The sequence below is a fragment of the Anneissia japonica genome, unplaced genomic scaffold (genome assembly GCF_011630105.1).
Source record: "Anneissia japonica isolate Jap-2015-1 unplaced genomic scaffold, ASM1163010v1 scaffold2737_len523936_cov211, whole genome shotgun sequence".
In the NCBI taxonomy this organism is placed as follows: domain Eukaryota; kingdom Metazoa; phylum Echinodermata; class Crinoidea; order Comatulida; family Comatulidae; genus Anneissia; species Anneissia japonica.
In genome coordinates this window covers 96,399-123,280 of record NW_022735439.1, presented here as the reverse complement: position 1 = coordinate 123,280, position 26,882 = coordinate 96,399, and the positions used below count along the sequence as shown (strand labels likewise).

Here is a 26,882-nt window from a genome sequence, read left to right as displayed (position 1 = left end):
TAATAATAAGATACAGCAGCCATTCAGACCTCACTGCTTAATTGTCATTCTTGAAACTCATTTACAGATTCCAACAGCTAATTAAAGAGATGAGCGATAGCACAAGACGGCTTGTGTAATACAAGTTAAACCATTAATAAACCACGGAAAACTAATAAGTTTATTACCCGTCTGACATTTACAAAAACCTACTGTCTATAATTTGTTTTATTCTGTTTAAATATTTTTGCTCAGTGAAATCTGTAGAGCTTTTACTAAAACAGTAGAATTATGAGTGTTAGGCAAATTTGTCGATTTATTAAAAACTATTTATGAAAAGGTTTTGCTGTGTTCGTAGTTGAGCCTACGTTGTTTTTCCGAAGGCATACGATGAACATATTATTTCATGAGGAAAAATACTCATCCCTGATACTATAAATAGGTATAATTCAATCCAGCAGCAAGATGACGTGACACGTAACCTGCACCTGGCAGGTGCCATATTATTGTTGGAGATTCTCATAAAACAATTCAAAAAAGAACTAAAAACAACAAAAACCAAACCAAACCAAAATTGTTTGTTTTTGCTATAGTGAACAGAATTATTATTATTATTATTATTATTAATTTTTTCACCATCACCAGTATAAATCTGAACACGCAAGTACCACCAACAATCGGAGAAGACAATTTGATTTTACAAAGTTAAAATTTACATTATCTGTAATGAAAAAAGGAGTATGTTGTTTTGCAATCATACAAAAATAAACAAATCAAAAGTTATATAAAAAACAATAGAAATCCTTTTAATTCTATCTTAAAAACTATAATTCTATGAACAATCAATATAGTCCGAATTATTTAGAGTACAATATTTGAAAGCTACTTTGTCTTCCGACCTGCGGATAAAACATCGAGAAATGAATGAAATGCCCTATGATTAAAAAATTAAATTTACATTTGTCTATTATATTAGTAAATTAAAAAACATATCCCAAAGATAATATACTAAAATTGCATAAAACGGTTATTTATTACAAGAATGTCTTTGATATCATTACTCTTGCCATTAGATATACAGCATGATAATCTAATGGATTGAAAAAAAAGGATACAAAATCTGGGATTGCATTATAGTGTCTATAAATCATGACGGACGTATGCAATAACCACAAGCTGTTGCACAGCCTAGAAACACTAATCTCTGTCTAATACTAATACTGTATGTAAAATTTAATCAAATATGGACTAACAACTCTATAAAGTAAATTATAAAGACGAAAAATATGTTCCTGTTGTGGAGTTGAACCAAAGACACTGATTTCAATTTGGACAATCTACCAACCATGTGGCCAATGGATTTTTTTTTCTTTCTTTCAGCATTGCAATTTTTTTTCAAAATTTTAAATTAATATTAACAAGATGAAAAAATATGTAATTTTGAAAACCAGAAATTAAATCTATGAATTTCGATTTTTACATTAAAGTCACATGCACTGTACGAATAATAAGAATTTCAGTTGGATTCAATCCAGTTGACTAGTGTTCTGTATATCTCTTGGCGAGAATATAAACATCGCTTTAAAAAACAGTAGTTATGTACTCTCTAACAAATTCTGGATACCAGGTTCAGTTAACACATGACCTATTGAGTACCTAGCTTTCTGTAATACAATTATTGCATATAAATGTCTATTGCCTTCTTAATCCACATTTAGGATTTATTTATATTCTTTATTTTACACACATTTTCTAATTTACTGTATTAAACCCTGTATAGACTGTCAAAATTTAATTGTTACAAAAACATAAGACATGACTAAATATGGTAATATGATGACATCACATGACCATATATAGGCACATCATGACTTTATATGGGCATACAACAGTTTTGAAAAAGAAAATTTGATAATTTGGACAGAGCATTATACAGAGTCTTGATTTAAAGGACTTATGTCTTCAGCTTAGCAGGTCAAATGTATGCTGTGTTAATATAAATATATATACAGGTACTGTATGTGTTTATCCAACATAAGGCAGTTTATGCAGGTATATTTCTGTATTATCAAAACATCTTTTATTACACTATTAAATTTATGCAAAAAATTGTGTACATATCAAAAACTATATGTAACTATATTATAAAATATAGAACAAACTATTTACAAATATTCAATGAGCTGTTGTAAGAATATAAAGTTCATAATATCATACTAAAGAAATCTACATTTATATTGGAATGTGCAACTAGAAAGACTGATATTAAAATACTATATATACTCTATAAATTCAAGGACATTTTGTAAGTTATGTACATTTGCCATTTGATTTAAAACTGATTATTAATTTTGCGACAACAGAACTACTTGAAAACGATGGCCTCAAACTCTCCCATCAACTGATTTTGCTGATGCCGTACATGTGGTTCGAATTGCCTCTAATTTCTCCGGGTGTTTGCGGAAGTACATGATAGAACCTATAATGAGTATTACAGCTACTAAGGCAGCAATGGTACATCCAACAATCAAGCCAACATTTGGCATGCCGCGTACTATATAGGTGGCGCCAAACTGTGCCTCAAACGACACCTTATCGTTGGAGAGCTCTGCATCAATCTTGTTCCATGTCTTGTACTCATCGTTTGAATAGTAAACTGTCAGAACATCATATGAATCATCATTCAGATTGATCTGCATTGTAAACGTTTTTCCTTCTTCCGTTAAAGCTACTTGTGGGCCAACTACTATAAAATTGCTTTCGTACTGCTTGCCGACATTTACTTCCCGGCCATAAGATTCAACTATCTTCTCCCCAACCTCTGGGGTCCATTCCTCCAGACGAATGTCAAACAGTTGGCTTAAGTCACCTTCATCAAAGGTTAGAATGCTATAAATAAAAAAATATATATTTATGTTTCTTCATTATCAATTATTTTTCATTTATTCTTACTTCTACTGGAAAATATCTTAGTTACTTTTTTCAAATTGGACACAGTTAAGCTTTAAAAAACTTAAAAGTCATACAAGGCTGAGGAAAATAGTTAAAATAAAAAAGGTACATAATTTACAAACCCTGAATTTAATATCTCACTCCATTCTATACCCCATCTACATCTACCATTCTTAACTGTCCCATTGGTCACCTTAAAACTTGTGAAGATCGTTTCTCTATTCTTGCTGCTCCGAAGATTTGGATCAAACTACCAGACTCTTCATGTTTGGCTGTCTCGACTCAAATCAAATTTTTTTTTCTCTGTATTTTAATTTCTGAACTTGATTCCTGTTTTTTTTTGGGGGGGTTTTGTTTTCTTCTTACTTTTTGTGCATTTGGGATGTAGTTTCTTAGCGCATAGAGATGACTTTGTATTAAGCACTTCAAGTACGTCGCTATTACACCATTTCTTGGTTTAGAAAGCAACAGCATGACAGCTCCCTGCTCTGTTAGAGGAACGACATTTGAGCGATCAGTTCCTTGTAAGCCTTGTCCATCATTGTTGTTAGGGTTGGTATTTGATCCTGTCCATCTGTAAACAAATCAATACAAAAAAAATTAAATATTTGCATTTGTGGCAAAGACAAGTCAAACCAGTCACTCATTGCAAAAAATCGATTTTTAATTATTTTTACAGGGTTAAAAAGTAAAATGAGAGCTATAAAATGGTAAGAGAATAATTAAAATCTGGCATTTGTTATGAAGTTAAAAGCATTTAAACATGGAGCTGTTTAAAAAACGATATTTGAGAAATTATCCTTTAAAGTTTATGATTTTGGGCATTTCTCAGGCAGAAACCATCACCAAATCGTTAAAAAATGTTGTGCTACATTAAATTTGGAATGGGAATACCTCTTCTATCAAATATAAATTAAATTAATTAATTGGCTCATGCTGCCAAAGTCATTGACTTACTGGAAGTGCACATAGTCTCCTGGTTGAACTTCAAGGTCGTTTGGAGTGAAATCGTACTCCGTTGCCGGATAAACTTGAACAATATTGCCCCTCTTTCCTCGTACATTCAAATTGTAAATATTGGCTCCATCCATGGATTCTGGGCGTTTACGTATAGCAAAGGTATGGGATCTAAAAAAATCAGAAAGGTATTTATTATCTTAAAAAGTTGTTTATTAAATTTAATCTACTGCAAACATATATAACAATTGAATGATTCACACAGCAAAGTTGATAACTTAAGAAGAGGATCCAAAAATTGATTAGACTTAGGAAATTAAAAATTTACCTTAAAATATAATAAAAGTATATTTTATTATATTTAAGTTACAGGTTTCCCTCCAGTTAAAGACAACTTTTGAAAGATTTCTCTTTATATGGGAACACAGAAAAGTGGTCTTTAATCAAATGTTGTCTTTTATTGGAGGGGTCTTTACAGGGCTGGAAAAAGCGAGCAAATGGCGGCGGGAGGCATCATGAATGTTCCAGAGACATTGTTGGGGAAAAAAATTTAAAAAAAAAAGCTGTCGGGCTTTATACCAGTAGTTTACAGATAGCATTTCATGCTGGAGGCATTTTATCGAGACAATTTTTATGGTTGGCACAAATTTTATTTATCCAGGCTTGGCTCTTGAATTAGTGGGTGACCTGTATTTAATAAGTCAGCATTAGGAAGCAGTAAACTGAAGCCAACCAGACATAATTGTTCATCAATTCTTCATTCAAAAAAGAAATTCATTATCCTTGCCATTAAGTACAGTAAATTCCGGTATGACGTACCTATCTTGGAATGTTCTGCCATACTGCGCTGTGTTGATGGCAAGTCTGAGCTGGAAGTCTGTGTTGCCGCCTGCATCTGGGAATATTTCAACTTCTGGATTGTTCTCAAACACATAGCCTCGAGTTTCAGCTTCCTGCTCATTAAGACCAAGTCTATAAACAATGACAATTAGCATTCACATTATTAATAATAATAATAATAAAAAGTTCTACTTATATAGTATATAATGCAAAAGGCTTTTATGCACTTCACAAAAAAAAGGTTTAGTAAGAATATAGCATTTCCAGATTTGAAAATTAAAAATTGTATCCAAGATTCTGTCATGATATCTTTGGCATGTCACCAATTGAGTAGACCTCACGTGACAAGACACTACTTGGTAGATTGGGTAAGATCACGTAAACGGTATCAGACTTTAATTCTGGAATTATCCCTTTGGTTGTAAAACAGATATTATATGTATTTTATTTATCTTCTTTACCCTCTCCCCAGACAGACCCTCCCCCTCCTTTGAGTCACCCCAGTTAATGGGCTTGCCTCAACCCCCGACAGAACCCCCTCCTTTGGGACACCTCAATTAAGGGGCTTACTGAACCCCCAGACAGACCCCTCCTTTGGGACACCCCAAGGGACACCCTATAAGGGGACACTTTATCGGCCATGGAATGAGGAAAAGTATATTTTTTAACACTAAGGCCAATCCCCATTTATGGAACACCCTCATTAAGGGACATATATTTGTCCCGAAGGTATCCCCTTATAGGGTTTTACTGTAGTTCAAAATTAATAAATATTACTAGACATTGATGATTTCAGTGTAGGCCTACCTCTCTGCAATGTTAAGCTGACTGGGCTGATTGTTTTTAGCGGCATTGTACCTTGCATCAGTATCATTCCAACCATCATATTCCCCAGTTGATATGTTGTACCTATACACACAAATATTAAGTTATGCATTGTGTATTAGTTCACATTCATTCCTACCTCAAGTACATGTGGAATGTATAAGTTGGCTTATATATTGATTATTAATTTATATATGTTTGAATAGTTTTATCTGGTTTGCATATTATACCTGTAGAACTGTTTTAATTGGTAAGCAGTAAGTAACATCCACTGTGTTTGGTATATTACCAATTAAAAAAGTTCTACAATTTATATATTGTCTGATTTTTTTAAATCATAACTATACAGCACACAACCCTTCTACTCTCAGCAACAGTTAGGCTATGTATGCCCATATATAGTCATGATGTGATGTCATCATGACCATACTGTATTACCTGATTCTCATGGCACATCTTTCATGCTGTATATTAGGTATCGTCCAATTAAAAGTGTTTGTTTGTCCATTGACCCCGTTGCCAAGGTGATTATCCCGACTCCAGTGGTTTTCCCTACAAATCGGTGCTTCTATGCCATGTGCCGGAAACATCTTCCATATTCCACGTTCACCATCGGGATCATCTTCTGGATAGACGAGATTCTAAACCAAATTGTATCATATTTGACGTGAATGTTACACAATAATTAAGCTGGAATTTCAGATGTTATAAATTAATCGTGTAGGACATTAATTAAATTGCAAGCTATGAGATTTTATTTTATCAATCTAAAGATTAGTTTTCCAATAATACTAAGTATGAGTACTGTAAATCACCTGATGACAAGATGACTAATGTCAAAATCATTATTTTTTCTTTATTAACTCTCAGGCAAGGTTCTCTGATCTTTTTTCATTTACTTTATTTATTATGCCAAATGTATTAAATGGAATTCCTTTTTACACAATGAGTTATTTATTAAAACTATTGTTTTTTTTTTAATCAGGGAACAAAGGTTAACATTCCATAAAAACATAAATAAAGACCTTTTACTTTACCCGTAAAAGGAAAAACCAAATATAAACATTGTATAATATAATATGTATATTATGCCTATAACTTACTTCACAATCCTCCTGATTGGTGGGAATAACAGAGTCACTGCCTGTATTCAAATTAGCACGAATAAATGCCTTTGGGACGACGCATGCGTAGCGTGGCTTCACGTTGAAACTCTCGCTTTGATAGTATTCACAACGTGATGCATCATTTGTCAAAACTGCAATGTCCTATTTCCAAAATAAATACAAAATATTGAAAAAGTGACAGTTTGAATTAGAAGAGGGGGGGGGGAGAGCAGGGAGGAATTTTCACAGGAGGCCCAGTACCATGGTTGGGGCTGAGGTATAACAACAATTATGATTATGGCACCTCCAGATAGCTGGAAATGGCACTCTGACTTAACTATACATATAATCTTCTTTTTTTTTTCTCAATTTTTTATGATTTTGGGAAATTTAAGGGGGGGGGGGGAAATGTTGGCTGCCTTTAGCTCCCCTTTGAATCCACCACTGAAGAGTACATCTTACTATGTTACCCAGGCTCCCTACTGACATCCTAGTAGCTTACCTTCCATGGATCCGGGTGCCAGTAAGGGTAATAATCACGTTCCTCAGGGCACTCATATCCCCTTCTTGTTCCCTGTGGATTCTGTCTTGTATATTTGGCGGAATCTCCTCTTAATCTCTGTTGATAAATGCAATACATTTAAAGATAATAAATTTTATGAATATAATTATTTATAAAAATAATTAAATTGTAATATAATATAAATTACAGGTTAGAATCATAGGATAGGCTAAAACAATATCTTCAAAACATATGTTGTATATAACTCATATACAAATACAATGGATTTAAATTAATTTGCTTTAATCATTAAAAACCATAAATAATTTCAGAATCTTTTTCAACTTTTCATTGAACCTTTGGAGATTTACTTTCTTCATTGTTGGCAAAAAGAAAGAATGCAGAGAATGGTATTGATGAGGTGTATTTGTGCAGTGTAGTTTGTTGGATGATTCTATTATTTTATAGGTGTGTCAGAGTTACATGCAATTTGACAAATTGTTGGTTTATTCAGGTAGAGTAGCTTTGTTCATAAAATAACTTAAAAATTTTAAATCATTACATACCTGATCGGCAGTGAACAGGCCTTCATTTCTTTGTCTCAGTTTACAGTCAATATAATAGTCATAATTTTCTTGCATACCAAATCGAGTGTCTCGGTTGCAATCGTAGTTATAGCAGTTTGCTGGATTGTCTGGAATTGTACTGCACATAGTGGGAAAAAACACAATGAGAATTTCAAAAAATTCACAAATAATCATTAATATATACTTTTGACAACAGCAGCATTTTATATCTAATTGATGATAATAATTAGAGTATATTTTAACAATGATGATGTTATAATTATTGGTACTGGTACTGGTATAGGCATTAATTTATAATGCTCTTTTTCCTTGCAGCGCAGTTCTTTTCCCTGGTCACTGGGTGCTAAGTGTTGTTGCTGGTAATCAGTTCAGGAGCAGGCAACCCCACCAGGTACCCATTTACTGGGTGGAGAGAACCAATGCAGATAACGTGTCTTGCTCAATCAAGCGAAATGCACAGCGAGGGATTGAAACCCCGACATCGAGGTTCGGAAAACAAAACTTTTCCTGCTGCGTCAAACCGATTCCACTAATATTTGATATTAAAATTCAATTCAAATTTGAAACAGAAAATTAAAATGCTTTAGTCACCAATTATATTTAATTAATGATATAATAATTACAGCGTTTTAAAAAATTATGATGGTGATTAAAATGATTTTCAGTATACCTTGTTGTTGTTCCGTCTCGTATCCAGTCACCACACATATACTGCAATATGATTTCACAGTGGCTATTCTGATCACCACAAGAATGCTGATTTGTCCTATAAAACATAATGACAATAAGTAAAATATCTGCTGATGGAAATTGATGTTATGCTGCCCTCCAATAAGAGATGTTATTTATCAAAACTGGAAGATAGTAAACAAATCTTTTATGCCATTTCCTCTTTTCAATTATAAGAAATATTGATTTTGTGTAAGCTATTGAAAACATTTATTTCATCTCCTTCTTGTTATAATATTTATTGTGAATAACAATAGCACCGTTAATAACAAAAACTGCCATGATGAGCCATATACAAATACTGTATACGAATACAGTATATAAATAGCCACTTACAATTGATTTAACAGACCAAAAACCTGGTAATTATTTTCATTTATATTAGAGCAACTCAGTAGAAATATAAGTGTCGACCACAGGAATTTGTGTAAACATCATGTCTAATCTAAAAATTCAAATAGTAGCACACACTCAGGGAAAATTTGTTATTCGTATTTTATTTTTCTACTTGGGAAAACTAGCCTAGTTGCTTTTCTGGGAACAATTTGATCAGTTGAAATAACTTATTGCTTTAATAATTTCCCCAAGAGGAATAATGTTGTGCATTGCCTGATTTGATTATTATTTTTTGTTTTGGTCAAACTAATCAGGTTGGTTAGTTTGACAAAAAAAAAATCAAGCTGAAAATGGTTTTAATAAAACAGAATTCTTTAAAATCTTGTAAGTGTTGTGTACTATAGCTTACCATTCTATTTGTAAAGTAGATCCTGTGTAGTAATACAAACTGCCAACATTGTAGCCGCCTCTATTGTTGTTTTGAGAATCAAACAACCTGCAAACAACAACAATTAATCACATCATAAGTAACACACCAAATGTATATCAATGTTAATAATATTGTTTATCAGGCAAGAGAAATACTGTACACACTTACAAGACAAAAAGTTTTCAAAATTTCTATCAATAAATAAGGCAAGATTTTTTTATACCTTATTTTTGCAAACCTGCTGCCCGCCAATAGGATGATTTCGAATAAAAATAAAATCTTATTTTTGGCCAAACAGAAATTCAGAAAAAAAAAAATTGTTTTATTACGTCAGCTGTTGCATTGAAATCTTCAAAAATTAGATGCATATTTTTTCCTAATTATATAAATTTAAAGCAATTAACCTTCCCTTTACTACATTGTTTAGAATCACCAATACAATTTTATTTTTATTTTCTCTTCAATCTGAATAAATCTGAATGGTTTGATTTTGGTCAAACCATTTGCTAAATAATAAAAACAAAAACTTATTTTTTACCACACAGGGTTTAAAAAAAAATCCCGCCTAAGGAGCTAATAATTACTTTAATTAATTAGCCTCCTCCCACGATTTTTTTATTATCACTAACTGCAAAATCTTATAAAAGTTTATGCATTTCAGAATGTTTGCACGATTTTTTTCCCTGGAACTTTTCCACTTTTTATCCAACTTAATTGTTATAAAAACATAAATTGTAATAAAACTTTAGATTGAACTCACCTATTGCCATTGTTCCTTTCTCTCTTTGCTTCATCTAATCTGTTATTACTTCCCCTAAAATCACCAACAAAAGAAAATAATTTGTTATTAAATTGCAAGTGTCAAATAACATTAGAAACAACTGTAACATGGGTTAATATGTGTATTTAATTATTTTAACAATTTATTTAATATTTCAGTGGCCAGCAATTCTGGGGGGAGGGGGCCCTAATAGCCATAGATCAAACGTCAAACGTTGGATTACAGTAGTTGCTTCATCCTTACCATTTCGCTTACAACCATGCGCCACCACACCACTGGTATCAGTGCCAAGGCCCGGGCTTGGCCCTAATAAAAATTTAGTATCATTACAGGGAGCTATGCCTACCTAAGAAACCGACTCATTGCACCACTAATCAACATTTTCGTTAATGCTTAACTAGAAAAACAGGCATTACACATCTTTGTTGAAAAATCACAAAAAATATTCAAGAGAACCTGTGGTCGTACTACCTAGGCTACAGTACTGTACTTTCGAAGTTCCTGTCACCATGGACCTATTAATAATGCTAAGTACAACGTTACCGTACACCTTCGATAGGAATGACAAAACGAAATCATGAGTTTCTTAATAAAAACAAACTAACCTTGGGTTTTGTAAGTACATATCAGCGTTAATTTCAATAACAAACAGTAACAGAACAGCTACTAAGATATTCATTTTGAATGAGGTACCCATTGTACATTAACGATGTTCGACCAGCGATCTCTCGCACTGTAATACCACTTTTGATGTTATCCGCTAAAGGTAGACCTCATAACTACTAACATTATCGCTTACGTAGTTAAAATAGATCGTAAACATTCATTATACATGTTAACTTACAACAATACAGAATATTACGCTATGCGTATAATGTATTTATATAGGCCTATTCTCTTTGTTTTTATTTTCCATTATTATTTAATTACAAAAATTAAAGAAATTATAGTAAGTATTAAGTGCGGAATAATACATGGAAATCCTCAGGGATCATCTTAAAGTTTACACGAAGTCTCTGATCCATACAATGACGTAACTTTGGTCTTATGATTCATGGGCATATTACTGTATACATTTTTATAGGGCCTAAGTTTAGCATTTTTGTTGTAATTTATTCGGTTTATATGAACATTGCTTCAAATATAATATGATGTATTTATAATAGGCCAAATTTTATGCAGGCCTATGCGAGCTATAATCTTTTCAACTGCTGATCAGAACTGCAGAAACCTGTTGCCAATAATAACACGTAACACATAGGCCACAGTATTTAGAATGTTATTATTCTATTACAATGTTTATTTCAAAGACAACTCAAAGCTGATGTTTTGAGGGGTTTTTTTCTCCACGCTAAATCACTTCGCACCAGGAGTGCGGAGACAAACCAGCAATTTTATATTTATTATTATTAATTAAAAATTAATAAATATTTTTTGATTTGCTTAGACTGCACACTTATGGATTCGCCAGCTAGCAATAGTTGGAGTGCATTGGCCGAAGCAGATCATTTAATTAATTAATTCAAAATATCTTTATTGCAATCAAAGTAAGCAGATATTGAATTATATAAAACACTAAAAAAAAAAGTCAAAAGCAGAAATTAAAAAAGACAAAACAAAGATTAAACATAGATTCGAGAGCTACCGTATATATATTAATACTTGTTTTAGTTTTTATTTTCATTATACGTGTGTATTTACAGCTTACGTGTTTTTAATTTCTGGTTATGATTATGATGAGTAGCTAAATTTTTGTTGTTGGGTATTGTAAATGATTTTTTCTTTATTTCACGTTTTTTGGGTTGCCTCGTGAAAGTTAAAAATGCTATGTGGCCCTGCCCAAAAATGAAGAAACTGGGACGATATGTTATAGTTCGACGGTCTGTCAGAGACTGTATTTGAGAGCTGACGGTGTTTCCCAGAAAAGCCGAGCGTCCCACCGTCGAGGATGGACAAACAATCCAGCTGTCAAAAATTATACTATGGTTATATTTGCAATGCCGCTTTCCTCTATTGTTTCCTGATTTGCACCCTCAATTATATATTTACATCTTTATTAATATTTAAATGTACAGTACTGTATGTAAATATTCGATTTCCATAATGAACATTGTTAGACCTATCTTCTTTTGCGTCATTGCTGCTTATGATGGTTTGAAGAGAAGAATACGATGATGATAATAATAATGATGCAGTGGGGTTATCGAGCAAAACCTGGTGGGGTCAGGGGACTCTAGTATCAGCGAAACACAAAATTTAAATACGCAATATCCATTTTAGTTTAGCAATATGGTCAAATAATTTTCGCTAAATAATCTAAATTTACTATTAATACGGAAACACAAAATGGAGTTAGTAGCCGACGTTAACTTGCCCATAAAAAGTGGTTAGGAAATTGGCATAACTTTCAGTATTTGTAAGCTTTTTGTGGCCTCACGAGGCTAGTAGCCTATTTGGTTTTAAGTTATGGCCTGGGAATGATAGCTACAATACTATTTCCGGATATGATCGAATCCTTTTAAAGGAAATGTTATATAGCATTAGCAATACCACCACCACTGTAATATCCACACACACCGAGGATTACTTCGGAATGGTACCATGGCAATGATTCATTGGGGGTGACTAAAACATGAAGTAGGAAATACGAGAAGTAGGAATATGAGAATGCAGATATATGGCCCAATAAAGCAGTTGCGCACACGTCATATTTTTATTTTTATTTTATTTCAGTTTTATACCATTTTCAGTGCGGTTCGAAGCTTTAGTTTCCAAAGTGGAACTCATATTAATAATTAAAAAAAGCAATGAAAGCAAATATTGAACAATGAAAGCAAATATTTGAGAACATCGCCGCTGTTGTGGTTGTCTGTAGACCTATAGATGTTAAATCATCATCATCATTATACCATGGAGTCTTTTGTAAATTTGTTGGTCTTGAACGCACCGTCAATTGACGAGTGCCACTGTAACAAAAGTGTAAGTTCAATAAATTATTATTATTATTATTATTATTATGCCAAACTATCATTATGTTAATATACATCAGGGACCATACCCAACAATCTCGACACGTATCCATTTCCAACAATACCAGTCTTAGACAATACAGTCAACAGGTAAGCATTACGTCATCTCATTGACCAAATATGGACTGTTAATTAGTCACCGCAAGTAGGTTGAATTGAGTCAGCGAACTGTCAACCAATACGCGGATCCTCAATACCAAAGAAACCGAAGATAGATAGAAGCTAAAATTGATACTAGTAGTTTGTAAAATCGTTGGTTCGTTAGACTGTTTCATTCCACAACAGTTTCTCCTGAATATATCTAATATTAAAAGACCAAGGTAAGTGATTTAATTATGGTTTGAATCAACGAGAACCTAGGCCCTTAAAGAAGTGCATGTACCGTTCTGGAGTTGAGATTGGGCTGCCAAAGTAGGTAGGCCTACAGTGGAGTGGTGAGCGCGGTAGGAGCGTGGAGGCCTATGTTGTCAGTAGTAACAAAGCCTGCCTATTGTTGCAAATCAATATATTTTGACTAATTAAACACATGCTATCCAATATATTATAATGTATATGCTCCATAGATCGAGGAGTACGGTATATTTAACAAAACCTTTTGTTGTGTTTGTGAGTAAGAGAGAACTTACTGCACTCAGCTCAAGACTGCTTGTTTGCCTCACTTTCTTGTGCATTTTCCTTTTTGTGTTTTATTGCTGTGATCTGTATTATTTGGTCTTTGTTTGTGAGACTGTACTATTGTGATGCATGGGGTTCCTGAATGATGATCAATTTTATGCCTGCCACAGTTTTCCTAAATAATTGAGGCTTGGCTTGCGCTTCATAACCGCAAGGGAAAGGCGCAATATAAATACCCAGTACCAGTACTGAAGATATTATGACTGTGAACTTATGGCTTAAATTATTTTTTTAATTTTTTAAATTGATTTAATTATATGGACACAGCACATGCACAAAGATTATCAATTAGTGAATATATAAATGTCCTACTTGTAGGTGACAATCCCTTTCACAGGACAAACATATACACAAACTAAATTCTGATCTTTTCCCTGATTTTTCTTATTTAATGGTATTTATAATATTTATTGTTAGCAACAAATATTAATTGTAGATACTGTAAGTTTGCAGTGGTGTAACAAAGAAGAGTCATGAAGCCCTGGCTACAGCTTCTTGGGCGCAGTACACATGGGCCATGGTAAGGACCTGGACCCAGTGAGATAATTGCCAAAACCCCAATCTGTTTCAGCATTTTTAATGTGTTAAAATAGTCCCTAACGGTCAAGGGCCCCTGGAGATATTATTGAATAACTGTTATTGTTAATTACTATCAATTACTCATTCTAAAGCACATGATTTTATGTATTTTGATGTTTATTGATGTTTGATTTACTTTTTTTTATATACTCTCCATTTTTGGAGGGAATCTTGAATAAATTGAAATTGAAAATTGAAATTTAACACCTAAAAGCTTGTACAATAGCTGTTATACCCCTACGAGTTTGTATTTCAGATAAGCTTATAAAATGATGTACAATGAAGATGAACGAACAGAGCTTGAAATATACATTGATGATATTTTCTTTCCAACTTCTGTTACTGTAACATTGTTTGCAATTTAATTTCTATTTACAGCAAAGATGAGGTCATTCCTGTGGTTGTTAGCATGCCTTGCAATAACCAGTGCAGATCTTTACCTACACAATCCCAGAGGTTCCAATAACAGACTTAATGAGCAGTCAGCCAATAGGAAGAATGCAAACAGGATGTTTGACTCTCAGGTGAGGATTCCTTTTTTTTCAAATAAAATCAAATTCTTATTCATCATTAAATTCCATAAAAACCAATTACAAATGCAAAGATAATATAATGATATATTATATATAGAGTGGTATTCATGTATTAAAAATTCTCTAGTAAAAATTATTTAAATTTATTCTTACACTTATCTCTCTGGTAATCCAATGTCATTGTCGTATTATACATTATTTGCTTCAGTGGAGGCGCCAGAGGGCCCCTCTCCATTTTTTATCATTCAAATAATTTTAGATTTAAAATAGTGGCCACAAACACATCTACCTTTTGATTTTTCAATCATTGATCCACCCATTGTGTAAATAATTCAACTTATTGAATTTAAACCAATATACTGTAATTAACCATTGTTAGATTCACTAAACTCCTATGAGAATATTGCACCTGATTGAAAATTAAAGAAGACATTTGGAGTTCGATTTTGCAGATTTTTAGATATATTAAGTTAATAACTTCAACCATGTTGCAAATAATTAGACAATTTGTAATTAATTTACAGAACAATAACAGAGGAGGGTACAACTTTGGTGATTCAACAAGCAATGCAGCTGGGAATGAAAATCAACAGTATAGAATGGTGAGATTACAAAATTATTTATGACACAAAACTACATTCATCCATATCCCTTTTGGTAACATCAACAGTCTGAGCTTTCTGCCTTGTATTGGCTACCATGATACGGGCATTAGCACCATTTGTCAGTTATTGCAGAGGGGCTATTTTCAAAGTGCAGCTTTACAAAATTTATATAATGTATTTTATCTTTAAAAAGAAATGAACCTTCTTTTGTTGTTGCTTGAGAGCTGTATAATATGCGAACAGTAATTGCATTTATTTATTAAAAATTTGACAAAACTGTCCAAAGCAAAACCATGCGACGAGGGCCAACACGAAAGTGCGAAACTCTTGTAACATTCATTCATCAAAACAAACAGTGATTAAAAGAAAATTACATTATGACACAAATATAAATGATAATTAACTTAACCTAAGATTGCTAGAATGGATGATTGTTATTTAATTAATGTTTTATTCAGTTTGCAAACAGTGATAAAAGCCAACTCTAACTAAATATAAATATACTGTACACAACACCTTTTAATTGTAAATTCAATACACTCTAAAATATTAAATGAAACATTGAATTTCTTTGAGTTTGATCAGACAGCTCCCTGGTTTGATGTATATCCAGAAAGTGCATCTCAGTTGGCAAAGCACATGATTTTATGTATTTTAATGTTTATTGATGTTTTGTTTTACTTTTTTTATATACTCTCCATTTTTGGAGGCAATCTTGAAAAAAATTTAAATTGAAAATTGAAATTTAACACCTAAAAGCTCGTACAATAGCTGTTATACCCCTGCAAGTTTGTATTTTAGATAAGCTTATAAAATGATGTACAATTTATTCGGTGTAAACACCAAGGATAACCCACAAAAGTCTAAAGAAGACTTATATTCAGTGTTGGTGGTTATTTGGGCAGTACACCGGGACACAATCCCCTACTCTTTTCCGAATAATGTACTGCGTTCTTTAGCGTGCACACGGGCCATAATGTACACCAACAGCTTAAATGTCTCATCCGAAAGACAGTGGGCGTAACTTTGATTTCAGGCCCTCTATATGAAACACAAGGAGAGTATCGATGGAATTGAACTGGGGACCTAGAGATCTCCACGGTTCAGCACACACACAGTGGCTACCACCAGTTGCTGACTGAGCTAAGCTGATAGATATACAGCCTGATATAGGATTATACTATAAGTGCTAGATTATTATTATGATTATTAAAGTTATAAGATAAGCTCCATCCAAAGATAGTGATGCAGGACATCAAAATTCATTATTTAAAGCTTACAGAATTTCCTAAACTAACTTTGATATTAAATTCCAACCAAGAATTTATCGATTAGATGTTTATTTTAAGTTCTGAACGTCAGCAAAGATTTCAAGCAAATAAAATAACAGTTTGCAATTGACCTTCACAATCAAAACAATCAATGAAATTCAGAAATGAATTAATAAAATTATTCAATCAGAAATTACTCTAGCAAATAAACATCTATTAAAGGTCATGCCGTATTCTCTATTTTCTTTTAATTGTTTGAAATAACAATGTAAAGTTAAATGCTATATTTGTGCACAGAAGCTTAACTAATTGACTGTATTTACGTTACTGTTAATGACAACGCATATATTACTTATCTCCACACACTTGTTAGATGCTCTGCAGGTTTCTTTATTCGCAATATATATAAAATATTTGCCATATCTTCTGTGCAGCTGATCAGAAAATCTCAGGAATTCTAGATTTGCCAAGTAAAGTTACACAGTATCAAACTGTGATGAAGCTGTTTCATGTGCCGACAAAGTGTCTCTGGGAAATTAGGAACCTAAATTCATCTGATTATACCCGTCCTTGATCTTTTCAATACTTGTATTGATTGAGGGTTTTATGGGTATTTGTTAATTTAGGGAATTCATGCAGTAAAGATATTATTTATAGACAGAACAGAACTTAGCAAAATATAGGATCTAATATAGTTTATTTTAAATTTACGGTGATTAAAGATATTTTATTTGTGATGTAACTACTGTACGTTGATTATTGCTGTAGGCTATAGATTATGAAAAATATTATAATATCTCTGATGACTGCTAGCATCTGAACCTGTACAACCTTGTGATAGGGGTTGACAGGTTATAATGAACATTAAGAACATAAAGAAACTACGTCAAAGCAAACAATGAACTACATGCGTAATATTTATGAATGCATTCTGAGAAATAGATAAAAACGAACAATAATGGATTTGAAGAACATAGAAGAAACTCATTGAAAGCAGTGTAGGCGTAGAGTGCATCCTTGTGTGACTAACATTGGAAGGTCACATTGATGGCCCATGACAACATACACAGTTGATAACACTCTACAAAATTATTAGCTATATGTTTCCATAGGTTGAAAAGATGTACAAGTAATATATTGTATATTAATTCAGATTTCATGGTGTGTCCACACCTTTCTCTACTCAAACAAATTTCATATAGATAGGTCAATTAAAGTTTGCAATGTATTCAAAAATACCAACAGGTTTGTGAAAATGAGTAGATAGTGGTGTTAATATCTGGCCTTATCTTATGACCGATCTTCTAAATTGATGTTTGAACAAACTGTAACCACCCCCAAAAGTCAAATAAATGACTCATTTATTGCAGAAGGTTATTTTATTATCAAGTAATTTCTTAAGTTTATGTATTCATGATATGGAAAGTATTTTATCGTTTCAACGTGTACAATCTACCAAGTTGGCAGCTAGCTTAACCTGTTTTGTATGAAGTTGTTCAATAGATAACATGATGTGAATTGGAGCAACAACACTGCTTTTGCTTTAATTGCAGAGAGAAGCATACAAAACAGATTTATACAGATTTGAAGAAGGAAGTTTAATGCTAAAAAAGGATTAGATATATCTTGTTGTATTGGATTTTCAGGGTAGCCTATTTGTGAAGTTGTCATCAGTGATTCAAACTACAAAATCCTAAAAAAAGTTAATCCTGCAATAGGCACTGATTGGCACTTGTTCCATCTTAATTCCTACATTGTTCCTGCTAAAAATAAGCAGCTACTAATTTGTAGGCAGAGTAAATTCCTCATTTCTTGGATTTAGTTCCCATAGAATTCAGCCTTCCTGTGATGAATCGGCAAATTCTATGCGTAGGATATATTTAAAGGTTATTTCCTGGTTCACACCTTTTTCTTCCTTCTCAAGGGTGTTAGTGTTTTTAAAGGTGGTTGTTCACAGCTCAATATATCCCAAAGCTGACCAGGAAGGAAGCAATCTCATTGTTTTATATTATTATTGAAAGGACAAAATGCATGAAAATGATGGGAAAAGTGTTTCAAAGTCATTTAAAAGAAAAAATGTAAATGTATTATCATATATCAAGAAGGAAATTTAGATAATGACCCTGGTGATCTGAGCAGAGGTGATGCTGCACTTAGCAGACATAGGCCTGGGATCAGGATAGAATACTAAAGTTACAAACAGAATTTTACAAGCAGTGAAAAAGGGACAAATTGAAATTAACATTGTTGACAACACCACAGTATACTCACCCATTTGCCTAACATGTCCTAATACCCGCAAACCCCCCTCCCCATCAACCCCTCCCCTGCCTCCCACTTTTACTTTTTTTACTTTTTTTTACTTTTAATAAACATTAATTAATTATAAATGGTTTTTAATTTTATAAGAACCAAATAGATAACAATAAAATTAAAAAAAAAAAACATTTATAATTATATACACAGAACCAGATTTTATTCTTCAATGAATAAAGATTTAGACTCATAAAAGTTATTTAAATGAACCATCGTTTTTTCAGGAGTATTTTATGAGTGGTCCATATATGCGGTATACAGATGCAGAGGGCAACCCTACAGGCGAGGGGCAGTCCTTACTGAACATTGAATGGACCAATCAGCATGGCTGTGGTGGTGATGAAGACACCGACCCTCACAAGACCAACTGCTTGCTGGTAATGCAGTTCATGTGTCAAGATGATGTACCAAGTGCAACAGGTATATTATATATATATTTTCTTATAAATACTACTTACTCATTATTCTAGTTGTATTTGGAGTGGATTTGAATGGTTTGGTGGTGAAGGTGTTTGCCTTCCAATCCCAAGGTCCTGGGTTCAATTCCTGTGGAAGCAGTATTTTTTCTCTGAAACATCTTCAATCCTTAAGTGTCAAAGCATAAGCATTATTATTATTATTTTTTTTAAACACTAGTCACTGGTAGCAAAATATTTTAACAAAGAATGGCTAATAATAATAAATGTACAATTTTCTATATTTTTTTGTCAAGAGTTTTTTCTTGTCAGTTTAGTAAAATTTTCTGAATTTTATTTTTATTGAAAAAAAAAATTATTATTTTTATAATTATTTATTTTAATAAATACCAATTTCAGATTTCATTTTAGTGTAGTATCAGTAAAATTTGAATAACTTACCCTCTGAATAGCAACTTAAACTGGTAGGAAAACTCATCAGCTAAACCAAGTTTATACTATTAAACTAGAATTTGATAAATAATTATTTAATACTCTGTCGGTAGGAACTGATGACACCATTCGAAATGGTCAAAACACCGGAACCCAACAGCACAACCGTATCCAAAACTTAAATGAGGGGCAGGGCAGTGCCAACAATCGTAAGAATGTTGTGGCCTCAAATCGCGGCCTACATGAGCCATGGCAGTGGTATGACAAATGCTACAACAGGGAAAGAAATATGGGTAAGTTATTAAGAATTATGGGTAAGATTTGTAGGTAAGTTTTGTGCAGTATGAGGTACAATTGAAATTGATGAACATGAATCATGTATATATATATATATATATATATATACCTTTATTTGGCTCTTAAGGGGAAACTCTTGTCTATAATTTCGCCTTAATGTTGTTTAAGTATAGCGACACTACTTTCGCCTTAACGTACTGTTTTTAACCCTCTTCATTGTTTTAGTTTTCCCCTATGACAGATCTAAGCTGTTTTATATCTGTCTCTTATACACATCTAGATGTGTATAAGAGACAGTACTTGATCTTTTCAATACTTGTATTGATTGAGGGTTTTATGGGTATTTGTTAATTTAGGGAATTCATGCAGTAAAGATATTATTTATAGACAGAACAGAACTTAGCAAAATATAGGATCTAATATAGTTTATTTTAAATTTACGGTGATTAAAGATATTTTATTTGTGATGTAACTACTGTACGTTGATTATTGCTGTAGGCTATAGATTATGAAAAATATTATAATATCTCTGAATCAATATAATAATATTATAATATCTAGCATCTGAACCTGTACAACCTTGTGATAGGGGTTGACAGGTTATAATGAACATTAAGAACATAAAGAAACTACGTCAAAGCAAACAATGAACTACATGCGTAATATTTATGAATGCATTCTGAGAAATAGATAAAAACGAACAATAATGGATTTGAAGAACATAGAAGAAACTCATTGAAAGCAGTGTAGGCGTAGAGTGCATCCTTGTGTGACTAAGACAGTATATACACATATATTCATTATATTCATTTAATTTCTATATGGTCATTAAACATTTTGAGTGTGTGGCAAATTTATTATTTATTTATTATGTTAATTTATTTATTATATTATATTATTATTATATTTATTATTTTATAAGATTTATGGCACACATATCCAGATAACTGCTCAAGGTTTTTTTTTTTTACCTAGTGTACTGGGTACAGAATCAATCATACACAACATGCGACCTTCCCGTGGAGCATTCCTAGATATGCCTGTAATCACCACTGCTAATTTTATTCCGAATCATTCACCTCCTACCAGATACCCATTATACCCCTGGGTGAAGAGAGGCAAATGCAGATAAAGTATCTTGCCCAAGCACACAAGCAGTGTGATAAGCATTGGCCCTGAACCCCCAACCTTTCAATTGGAAAGCCCAACACCTTACACGCTGTGTAACATTCTCCTACTCTACTGTCATATCATTCTACCAAAATTTTAATTGCATCAATTCAATTTACAGGTCTTTTTACTGCTGACCAAAACCTGCAAACTAATAACGGTAATGGATACAGCTCAGCGATTTACACTCGACAGAACCCACAAGGAACACAGAGGGGGTATGAGTGCCCAGAAGAACGTGACTATTACCCTTACTGGCATCCCACCCCCTGGAGAGATGTTGCACTGCTTGTACAGAATGTCTCAGAATGCAGGTTGGTTGATAATGTACAAAAAATGTTATGGGAATCAGTCAATGCTAGCTCAACATCATTACAATGTGTAATAATAATAATGATAATGATAATAATAATAATAATAATGATGATAATGATAATGATAATGATAATAATAATAATAATAATAATGATAATGATAATAATAATAATAATAATAGTAATAATAATAGTAGTAGTAATAATAATAATAATAATAATAATAATAATAATAATAATAAAGCTTTTATTACTATGAAGAAAAGGTAATAACCTAGAAAAAAAACTGGTAGGGTATAGGATGTTCTTAGTGCCAGAAATCCTGCTGAAGGTCCAGCAAACCCTTTGGAGGTCCAGTAAATCTGGAAAACATATTTACATTATGACTGTGCCAACCTAATCCCTATGACAACAAATATATCCATTTTTTAAACGGTTAGAAGGTATAGTTGCTAAATGTGTAGGCCTATTGTAGACACTTTGAAGACAGGATGAGATGATGAATATGAATTCTGTTTGATTTATCACAGCAAACTCCAGGCAGAAAGCTTTAACGTCCAACAATACTATGAGTGTGTGGAGTACTACGGCAATGGCCAACGCAAACACTGGTCAAGGTACAACAACCAGGCTGACTGTGAAGCCAATAATGGTGAATGGCTAGCTTTTACCGGCTACTTAGAAACAGCTCAAGGTAAGTAAATTGTGGTGATTAGCTAATAGTATAGCCAGGCTCTTTTTAGTGTGTTATTTGTTATAATTTATTTTTATAAACTACTTACCTGTATATACTGTTATATTTTTTTCTTGCTTAAAACAATTATTAATTTATGATTATATAACGCTGAAAACCACTGTTATAATAACAACATGTAATTATAGTGAAATGTTTGCTTACTGTATATAGTGCATAATGCATGAATAATAATTATTCATTATTTGTCCTCATTATAAATCAGAAATTTACACTGGGCCCCCGTCGATCTGCAGCTGCCACAGTTGAGCGCCATCCGACTTTACTACAACAAACCCGTCTAAGTCTCAATATGAAGGTTATTCGAGGAGCTAAGCGATCAGACTCCAATTCAAACCCAATGCTGGTTGGGTTTTAATCGAGGTCTTCAACACAAGAAGCAGGAACAATCTCTCAGCCAGAGCCTCAGTTATAATAATACAAGTATTAAAAGTTATGTTTAATTTCAATATGATTCCAGAATTTGGCACAGAATCAGCATGCAATGCAGCCAATAACAACCAAGATAGTGTCAAGTACATATGGGGTAGGCCTGAGGATGGTCTAGCTCTTCAGTGCTTGGTTGCCTTAAACCCACCTGATTGCCTGCAAGCCCCATGGACCAGGGACAACCATCTTGGAAACACAAGGACAGGGGAAAATGCACAGTATACCATGACACTTCCCTACTTTCCATCTGGAAAAGCAAAGCGATGTGCATTTAGAATGAGGTAAGAAACTTGATGATATGTAATTTTATGGGAGTAATTTTTTTTTTTTAATAGTTCGGGGAAAAAAAAAACAAACAATAACTACGGTATACGGAACAATAATTATTTAAGTTCATTACAAAAAATAATAGTAATGCAAATGCATTTGCCACAGTTCGAGAGAGACAAAAGCTAAAAGCTAATCTCAAGTACTGCAGGGGCGGATTTGGGAGGAGGAGGAGGGGTTTTATGAGCCAGCCCTGCACCCCCACTTTCTAGAAAGTAAAAAAAAATAGAAAAAAGGGAAGAAAAAAAAATTATTGATGGGCATCTAGGAAACTTCCAGGGAATTCCCCAGACCCCCCTGGGGTAGTGTTTTAGCCTTTTGGACAACTCTTTTTAATATTATTTTTATTTCTCAATTCAGGTATAACATTAGTACAGACGATTATGATCCAGCCAATACTGATGCCAGCCACAATCAGAACTAGTAAGTATACAAGCTATGTTTGAGGAGTAAATGTTAAAATTGGCTTAATTATATCAAAATCTGCATGTGTGATTTATGCACACAACTATACTTAGTGTAATATTCATGATCTGAAACTGACCATAAACTATTTTGTATGAAATTAAACTATTAAACATAAACTATTTGTTTACTATTATTTACATAAACAGCATTATAAATTATATGCTGCAGTTATCAAAAACTCACAAATATCATGGTTGGTGGTAATGAGATGATAATGATTATATAATAGTAGAGATGGTTATGATGATCATCAGTAATGAGGCTAAATGGATGACTGTGACAATAGACAAAACAGCAATTTATCGCGCTGTTGACGAAATTAAATAAATTAAATAAAAATTGCCTTAATGATGATGCTGTTGATGATGCTGAAATAAATGGTAATGATGATGATGACGATGGAAAATGTTATGAAGTTTATAAGCTAACAATAAAGTTGTGATGATTCTTATAATTTTTTAATAAGAGGGTTTTTGTAGCTTGATGTTAATTTGAATTATGATGCTGCACATGTTGATTTTGTGGATATTAAACAACTAAGTTACATTACTAACTACATTTTATTTTTTACTAAAGTCAAACAGGCGAGATATCACCGATCCAGAATAATCCGAATGTGGACGTTGGGGCAGACAGCGTTCCATTGCGTCTTGCTGTTAACACCGCTCAGTATGGCCGCGTCTTTCAAGACAGGTCACACGCCTTCAAGATTGTACCCCGACCAAATCGTGAAGGCACGTGCTTTGAGTTTACCTAATTTTAGTTTACAGTTACTTTACATTTATTTCAATTAACTGTAATTTAAATGCTTTTAATGTATTTACACTTTGTACTTCAGAATTAGAAACCTTCCTTTTTACTGGATACCCAATCAATGTGGGGATATTGTTTTTCCTTTGTCCTGATAACAAAAAGTTAAATTTCATACAAAAAAAAGAATTATAATGAAGAGTTAAGAACTAGAAGCAAATTTAGATCTTTGAAAGATTTTAAAGCAAGTGAGTGTATTATAGTGGTGCGAATATTTGATTATTCCAAAGTTTCACAGAATGATAATTAAAAGTAACCTACAAAGTGTTTTTAGGTTATTATATTTTACATTATTTTAATTTCATTGTTATTATAGTAATGTTAATATGTGGTGTTTATTTCAGGTATTGAATCAGCAAAGATCGTAAACTTAAACGTTCGTGGAAAGCGCGGCAACATAGTTCAGGTGTACCCAGCGATAGAGTATGACTTCACGCCAACACGGTTGGAGATTAATGAAGGTGATATGATCCATATACAGTGGACAGGTATGATGACCACAAACAAACGTTGTGTTTAATATGTTTTATATCAATACCCTTATAGGGCTATGGTCAAGTACAAACACCCTGTACATAATAATGCCAAGTAATTATATAGCACCAATCAATGATCAAAGGCGCTGAGCATTATTACCTCTGGTCACTGGGTAACATACAGTCCAACCTTCTCTACTCCCTGGGGTGTATACCTTGTTGTACGCACAAAACTAGTACTGTACAGCCAATGCAACAACATCATACTGGGTAGCATTAAACATTGAACATAATTTTGTTTTAGGGTCCAATACTCATAACAATGGAAACCCAGCTGGAGATGGACAGGCTGGTGATGCTGGAGAAGGCAGAGGGGGTAAGTTTTCAAGATTTATCAGCTATGAAAGATTAAATTGATTTAATTTACTTGCTTTTTATTTTACACATTCAAAAGTTTTCTGGTCAATTTGGAATTTTATTCTATAAAACTAAATCTTGTTATTTTGGGTGTAATTAAATCTGTAGACTGCCTATTCTTTGTTATTATTTAGGTCTTTTTAATGCAAGCATATGTAAATTATTATCATCATTAATGAAAAGGTATAAAAATAAAAACAATTTTTCCTGATTTTTACAGATGTATAAGTAAGGATAAGAGTGCATAAAGTAGTAGCCAGTACCAATTTATGGGGTGTTTTTTTTTTTTTTCAGTACCAATCTATGGGGTGTTTTTTTTTTTTAGTAAACACCAAATGATTTGGAAGGTTTCATTGAATTCTTTTTCATAAAGAGTATAATATTTAATGCTGAAAAAATAAAATCACTAAGTAAGTTAAAAAAAAAACATGTTTTGTTATGCTCAAAAGAAGGTATTTTCTCTTTTGAACAACTGTTGTCTATTTGTCCTTTTTTGCTATGTGCTTTTGTGTGTTCTTTGAGCACAGGACTTCTTTAGTTTTAAATGAAAAGATATCCTTAAAAAATGATTTTCTTTTTTAGGAACCGACCGCAATAATATTGTGCAGATACCAAGTGCACTTGACAACTATCCGCTGCCCTTCGACAGGACCACTATGTGGCAGAACGCTAACATCGTGTGGATTCACTCACAGGCCGACTCGGAAACGCAACCACCACCGGACTTCTCCGCCGTAGACCTGGCAGTCAGCATGGCAAGCTCTGGGTATTACCAGTGTATGTCCGCTGCAACCTGCGGAGGCCAATCGGCTCAAAATAAAAACAAAATTAATAATCTACTAGATAATGCACCTGCTTCTTACAAGGGGGCGCTGTTACAGATACCTGCTGGCGAGTATCATTATATGTGTACGAGGAACAATAATTTCACCAATCGTAGCCAAAAAGGAATGCTTATAGTAAAGGAAACTAATAATGCAAAAAAGAAATAACTATTTTGAATTACTCCTCTATAAACACGTGTGTATTACAGTATTGCATTACATCATGTTTAACACATAATACATAAACACAATTTCCTATACTCATCAAAGTTTGTGCCTCATCTGGTAATACAATACCTCAAAACTTACCTAACGTAAATCTTAATCTTAAATATCTGTGTTGTACTTATATAAGTATGGTATATTTTTGATAAATGGTATATAGTTTAGAATATCTTTTACATTGTATAGATTTCAAAGTATTAATATGTACTGTATATATTGAATATCATTTTTGTAATTTCTTAAAATTATTTCATAATTACAGCTAGAAAATAAAAAATATGATCTAGAACAGTGTATATACATATTTAATATTTTAATTGTTATATTTCAAATTACACAATTGTAGAGAAACTTAAATGTGTGTAGCATAATTATAATTTTTGGGTACTATGTTTCCTAATCCTAATAAATAAAGTCAATTTTTTCAGACATTTCACCAGAAAATAGTCCTTTCCAATCAGAAATTGCATTCCATTTTATATGAGGACAGT

At 32.8% G+C, this 26,882-nt stretch overlaps 2 protein-coding genes across 2 annotated transcripts; one reads left to right on the top strand and one right to left on the bottom strand.

Moving 5' to 3' along the window:
• Positions 1–556: 556 nt before the first annotated feature.
• Positions 557–10,785, bottom strand: LOC117116606 (protein DD3-3-like). The gene is made up of 13 exons (XM_033260677.1): positions 10,630–10,785; positions 10,004–10,057; positions 9,223–9,309; positions 8,419–8,514; positions 7,728–7,866; positions 7,162–7,278; positions 6,657–6,821; positions 5,992–6,194; positions 5,536–5,637; positions 4,708–4,860; positions 3,889–4,059; positions 3,298–3,505; positions 557–2,879 (listed from the first exon to the last, which is right to left on the bottom strand). The coding sequence occupies exons 1-13, from the start codon at positions 10,719–10,721 to the stop codon at positions 2,364–2,366; spliced, it is 2,103 nt and encodes a 700-aa protein (XP_033116568.1). The 5' UTR covers positions 10,722–10,785; the 3' UTR covers positions 557–2,363.
• A 2,415-nt stretch (positions 10,786–13,200) lies between these two features.
• On the top strand, positions 13,201–26,349 carry LOC117116585 (protein DD3-3-like). Its single transcript, XM_033260651.1, has 13 exons — positions 13,201–13,373; positions 14,686–14,831; positions 15,365–15,442; positions 19,257–19,452; positions 19,994–20,173; positions 21,469–21,661; positions 22,192–22,355; positions 22,876–23,125; positions 23,532–23,594; positions 24,216–24,373; positions 24,794–24,937; positions 25,230–25,301; positions 25,925–26,349. Exons 2-13 carry the CDS (start codon positions 14,691–14,693, stop codon positions 26,332–26,334), a joined length of 2,049 nt encoding a protein of 682 aa, XP_033116542.1. The 5' UTR covers positions 13,201–13,373; positions 14,686–14,690; the 3' UTR covers positions 26,335–26,349.
• The last annotated feature ends 533 nt before the right edge of the window (positions 26,350–26,882 follow it).